This window comes from Oratosquilla oratoria, chromosome 11, assembly GCF_046742065.1.
Source record: "Oratosquilla oratoria isolate Oo_2021 chromosome 11, ASM4674206v1, whole genome shotgun sequence".
NCBI lineage: Eukaryota > Metazoa > Arthropoda > Malacostraca > Stomatopoda > Squillidae > Oratosquilla > Oratosquilla oratoria.
Window position 1 is genome coordinate 13552199 of NC_134787.1, and position 6117 is coordinate 13558315.

The following is a 6117-nucleotide window of genomic DNA, read 5'->3' on the forward strand; positions in this document are numbered from 1 at the left end:
TAGAGCAAAGAATCCATACTTAAATAAAATCATACTACATATTCCACGTTGAATATATATTCTATTAATTTCCTTCAACATTATTTTATTTTATTAAATTTCAATGTCAGTACAGATTTGCTACGTTAACACTTAACACTTTTTCGTTGGTAGAACATAACGTCTCATATTTGTTTACGATTTCAAACACATTTGAAGAGAAAACTGGTAATACAGGTAAGTTTTGAGTGTTTCTTTGAAAGTGTTTAATTGATTATTTATCACTACTTTGCAGTTCTTGATTATAGAATGGGCTTGTACAATGTAGACTTAATTGACGGTAATGAAAGCTTTGAAATATTATGGGAATAAATACAAAACACTTCGCAACGAGTTTTCGTTGTGCTGTAGTTATTTATTTGATGTAGTCATTCTAACAGGTAGAATATGTAATTTCCATTGAACATATTTTGTTTTATAATCTACTTATATCTATTTTTAATGGGAACATTGTTTTGTAGGTATATATTCCTGTTTTGTAAAACTATTAGATAAGTAAAACAAGTATTTGCTTCGAGCCTTCGAAGGTATCCAGAGCGTATGTGACACTCAAGCTATACCAGACTGAAGTTCTCACTTAGGTAATTATCATTATCTGGTGCAATTGACCACTCCTTTAGGATGTAAGAGGGTGTTACTGAAAACTAGTACCACCCAAGACTCAAATCCAGGACTTTCTATATGTTTGGAAGGTGTAATTTTGATTACACTAAAACCCCCATCCATCAGTTGAGGTGTGTTACTGTGTACATCAGTTGGGAGGTCCTATTCATTTTGATTTTCCTCACTGGACCATGTAGGATGGATTAGAGAAATACACTAGTAAATGCATTGCCTTTTATTAATTGATCCACACTACATGTTAGCCAGGCAAGAACTTGGATGTTTATGTTATTGAATGTTGGAAAATAATGCAAGTAATGCCCTTTCGGCTTTCAACATGGTTTAAGAAGCAAACATTCATGCCTAACAGAATTGATAGACTTCCACAAATTCATCCTAAAATCCATTGGAGAGAACAAAAATGTCGATGCAATATATTTAGACTTCGCAAAAGCCCATGACAAAGTTGACCATATGATTCTCATTCAAAAGACCAAATCACTAGGGATAAGGGGCAAGCTTGGGGAGTGGATTCAGTCATTCCTTACAAATCGGAAACAAATTACCTAGGCCTATGTGGAAGGAGCAGCATCAAGAGAAGAAGCAGTGATAAGTGACATTCTGCAGGGTACTGTCCTTGGCCCTGTACTATTCTTGATTATGATCAACGATATCAACACTGGTATCTCCAGCCCACTACTATCATTTACCAATGACACCTGGGTATTCAAAACAGTCTAGCAAAAACGATAGCTCCCAACTACAGAAAGACCTAAATAAAATATACAAATGGGCAGAAATGAATAACATGAAATTTAATGAGGACAAACCTGAATTTATAAAGTTCGATAAGAACAGACATGAAGCTTCATATAAGGATCCAAAGAGAAACCATATCACACGGCAAACATCGGTAAGAGATCTAGGAGATATACTGTCAGTTGATGCTACATTTGATCAACACATAGAAGAAACGGTATCAAAATGCAGACAATGAATGGGACACATATTTAGAACCTTCCACACCAGAGAACCAGAAACCCTGCTAACCTTATGGAATGCCTTAGTCATCCCTATCATTGACTACTGCTCACAACTTTGGGCTCCATACAAACAAAGCCATATCATGCAGCTGGAGACTCTGCAGAGAACCTTTACCTCAACAATCAAAAGAACCCCAGCTCACCAAGATGTGGACAAACAATTACTGGGAAAGACTGGCTGAAAATGAACTCTACTCCATAGAGAGGAGACTAGAGAGATATCTGATAATATATACATGGAAAATCCTAGAAGGCCAGATCACTCCACCCAAAACAGAACCTATAAAACTAGTAAAGACCAGTATCACGCCAGAAGAAAACAGAACTGGAAGAAAATGTACCAAATTGGCCCTGCCATCAGAGTGCCCACTAAAAGTCAAGACGCTCCAACACAACAGCATCTCAAGAAAGGGGGCCCGACTGTTCAATCACTTACCTAAACACCTACGGAACATTACAGGTGTTAAAACAGAAGTTTTCAAAAGGGAACTTGACAAATTCTTGTCAACCCTACCAGATCAGCCGGGCATCCCAAGTTATGCAGCATCACGACCAGTGAATTCCAACTCCATTATTGACCAGCTGGACTACAAACAACAAACTGAAAGGTGGTGGCTACGCTGTGGCCTTGTCTCAAGTTCCATCGGGGGAACAACACTCCCTTGAGGCAGAAATGCTTCAAGGTAAATACATGGCTTTTCATCATATGAGCCAGAAAGACTGTTTCCAACCCCAAGTTATATGAGAACCCAAGGGCATACATATAAGATAGTTCATTCTCACTACTGCGAAGAATGTATCGAGATGCCTCTTCTCTGTAAGTTGTTGGAATCCAGAACTCTTTCACCCCCTTGATCTGCGAGGAAAGCCATAAGCAGTTGTTCTCAAAGCATAAAAACGATCCAGGAAGAGTGCTTTTTCGATGCTAGACCACGTCTTCAGTTGTCTACCCAGAGACATAAGAGACCTGAAAGGAGCCAGCATCGAGGCTTTCAAGAGGAGGTTAGACAAGTTTTTGGCAAAGTTGCCTGATGAGCCTCCCATACCACATGGCCTGACTTCTCGGGGAGCTGCATCAAACTCCATTATTGATCAGCTTCAATACCTGAAGTACAAGCAGAGGTATGGAAACGGTGTGCCCCCAGACTGGCCATGGTGAGGTCACCTGGAACTTCAACAAGGTAAACAGAGCTGGACAATATTGACATTTTCAAGGCAACACCGAAGACTGCTCTAGACCCTTTGCTGTACAAGTATAATGAATAAGATCAAGTTAAGCTATGTGTAATGCACTTCCCAATGATGTTTTTTGACTGCCTACCTAGTTCATTGATCTAAAAGTTGGCACAGTGGTAGTACCAACCTTTCTGGTCTCCCCATACATAATGCCTATTGCCTGACTCTCAGGTAAAAGTCATCCAAGTCCATTTAGACTGGACCCCATGAAGCTGACCAGAAGACACACCATTCTCATTAGGTTGATCTAGAGAATAAGCCCAAAATAGAAGGAAAGCTTTGTAACAATAATGTGCCAAAATTGTCTTTTTATAAAAAAAATTGGTAACTAACATCCTAGTAAGGGAATACCTAGAGTGGGTTAGTCTTGTTCATTGTTTTCCCACCTATAGATATGTTTTTCTTAGTTATCTTTCATTTTTATTTGGTAATGTCTGTTTAGTTGAGGTAATTCTTTTTCTTGTTATGTAGGTTTCTTTCTTGTGATTTCAATTTTTTTTTTTTATCAGCATAGTTATCAATGGTGTATAGTTGAGGTTTTATTTTCCCTATAACCTTCAGGGATACATTTGTTGCTAGCTTTCTCAATAGGTCTGTGATTTCTTCTGTATTGCCTATGGCAGAGATTTATAGAAATTCATTTGTAAAGCAACATTGACATATATTTTGAAATAAGTGAAACATAACTTGCTTATAAACTAAAATGTATGGCATAGGTTAAAATGAAGCAGCCTTGATCGGGATGTGCTGTATCTTGCTCCATTGCTTCCGAGTCAGGTCAGTGGGCGAGATGCAGGGATGACCCGTCATCCAGGAGGAGCCAATAAAGAAGAGAGGGGTAATAAATGGGAGTGTGGGTGGGAGTGGAATTATGCCTATTAAATTAGGCTACCTACCTTGTAAGGGGGAGAAAGTCCTTGGTATACGTATGTATATTTTATTGTCTCTTTTATAGAAATCATGGGAGGACTTACAAGCAAACAGGTTGATGAAGTAGTCAAAGCTTCCAAGACCCCCAAAGGAACACCAGAGCAAACACGAGTTTTACCATTTGATCCACGCTCTCCTTCAGACAATGTTAACCGTACTCCCATTACTGTAAGTTGCATACATTCTTATTAGTGTCCCTGGAGATCACAGAAACCGTGCATAATATTTTCCACTTTAGAGTATTAGATACAAAATTTATTGGTTGTAGGTCTCGAAACCACAAAGTGATGGCCTCGACTCCACACCAGTTAACTCTACTACAAAAATTCAGGTTATGGATCCAAGATCTCCTTCATGTGAGGTAAGAAATTTGCATAGGTATCAGTTCATTAAAACTGGTTAATGCTTTATAATTGTTGGGATTGAACCAATATTGAATCATGGGTGGATGGATGGCCATTAGACATTCAACTGACCATACACTTGCCCGAGTTGATGTCACTACCACAAAAGAACAGGAAAATGCCTTTGATAGATGTACAGCTTTCATGTGAAAAATTGTGTATATTTGAATTGTGTTTGAGATTTCTTGTCCTCATCCTTTTTTTCATTATTGCTAATTATTGTATTTTTTTTAATAGTTGGAGCGGACTCCAGTCATAGTAGAAGGTGTACAGCAAAGACAAAGACGAAATTTTTCTTTAAAACCTTCAAAGCTTACACAACTGGAAAACCTGGATATAAATGAGGACGAGGCATTGGATCCTAGGTCACCTTCATCCAAAGTTCCAAGAACGCCGCTCGAGGAAAAAAGTAATGGTAAAAATTTTAACACTTTCATGTGTGCATTATATTATGCTAGTTAATCTATCTATATACCAAGTGTTCTTTCCCTCTTTTCAGGGGATAGCCAAGTCAAAAGACATACACCCACTCCTATCCTCCTCCTTTCCTCCCAATTATGCCAATGAAAAGTATATTTTCTTCTTGTGGCTAACGCAATTTAGAGTTTACAGATGAGAGTAGTCCTGATGTTGGATCACAAGATTCTTTTCAAAGTTGTGAAGTTGAGGAAGAAGCCTCTAGCAGTGACGAAGTTATTGAAGACCCCAAGTCGTGCAGTGATGATACAGTAGACAAGGTAAGTCACATCATTAAAAGGTTTTATTGCACCTCTCCATAAAATCATGATATACAATCATTCCATTCATGCATTGATATTTCAGGCCCGAAAACCTTTGCAAGCTCTCCAAAACACAAGAAACAGTGCAACAGACACTCCAAGAGGTTTGCTGCAGGCAAAACATTGTCGATCAGTTGAAGAGGAGTTTAATAAAAACCAGAAGATCCTAATGAGGCAACTCTCTAACAAAGACAACAGCATTACTTCAGCCACTGAGTTTGTTGAAAACATTTAAGTACTATATCAGCCACTCGTGCTTCTACATTATTCTATTGCTGTTAGCTATATTATATTGGGAATACTGTAGTCATTAATGTGAGTGAGACTTAATCTAGGAAATATATTGGGTTTTCAATTATTTATGATGCCATACTTCAATATAATTTCATGGAGCAAGGGAGAAGGCAGGCAATAGGGGTGAATGGAGAATGGTTGTGTATAGATGAAATTTTGAAGCAGCCCAGAGGGATTTCTCCCTGTCTTCTTTGTTTTCCGCATGAGAGGATGGAGATGGGTTGCTGCATAAGTTAAATGGCCCTGTTGTGGGTATTCTGTGTCTTGCTACATTGCTTCTGACCTGGGCAGTGGGCAGGAGATGGGGGGGTAACCCTTTGTCTATGAGGAGCTAAGAGAGAAATAAGGGTGGTGGATGGATGGATGGATGATGCATGATGCCTTTGACTTAGCTACCTCCCTTGTAATCTTTAAGGTGGTAGTGAAAATAACAAACGAATAAAAAAATCCAGGAGGCAGTGCCTTATCTATTTCTAAATCTTCCAATGTTCCTATCTACATACATTATTATACACTTTTTATAGTTATCGTACTTGCACATTATTAAGTATAAGGTTCCGTTATTGCAACAAGATTACGATCTTGTACAAACAAATACTCATGGTAATGTTTCATCATCATCCTGGGAATCAGAAAGGCTATGCAATATTGCTTTGATTTTCTCTGTAATTTGGTATTTTTCTATGGGAAATCTATATAACATCCAGTTGTCATATTCTAGCATTTTTTTAATAAAATTTTAACAAAGTAAATTTGTATAATTTACTTCCTATAACTACGGAGGGTAAA

The 6117-nt window shown here is 38.1% G+C and overlaps 1 protein-coding gene across 5 annotated transcripts; it reads left to right on the top strand.

Annotated features, from left to right (window-relative positions):
- Window positions 1–93: 93 nt before the first annotated feature.
- LOC143029599 (uncharacterized) lies at window positions 94–6080 on the top strand. 5 transcript variants are annotated; one of them, XM_076192321.1, is made up of 6 exons: window positions 94–216; window positions 3877–4019; window positions 4120–4212; window positions 4493–4664; window positions 4868–4992; window positions 5078–6080. In XM_076192321.1, the coding sequence occupies exons 2-6, from the start codon at window positions 3882–3884 to the stop codon at window positions 5267–5269; spliced, it is 720 nt and encodes a 239-aa protein (XP_076048436.1). In that variant the 5' UTR covers window positions 94–216; window positions 3877–3881; the 3' UTR covers window positions 5270–6080. The 5 variants fall into 5 exon arrangements, with proteins under 5 accessions (XP_076048436.1, XP_076048432.1, XP_076048435.1 ...); XM_076192317.1 differs by having other exon boundaries at window positions 95–216; window positions 4493–4670; window positions 4859–4992; XM_076192320.1 differs by having other exon boundaries at window positions 95–216; window positions 4493–4670.
- Window positions 6081–6117: the final 37 nt, after the last annotated feature.

What these genes read in the sequence shown, in the direction of transcription:
- LOC143029599 (XM_076192317.1), top strand. Translation starts at nt 3,882, where the DNA reads ATGGGAGGACTTACAAGCAAACAGGTTGATGAAGTAGTCAAAGCTTCC. An exon ending in TTAACCGTACTCCCATTACT is followed by an intron (nt 4,020 to 4,119) that starts GTAAGTTGCATA and finishes TATTGGTTGTAG; the next exon opens with GTCTCGAAACCACAAAGTGA. An exon ending in GCTCGAGGAAAAAAGTAATG is followed by an intron (nt 4,671 to 4,858) that starts GTAAAAATTTTA and finishes AACGCAATTTAG; the next exon opens with AGTTTACAGATGAGAGTAGT.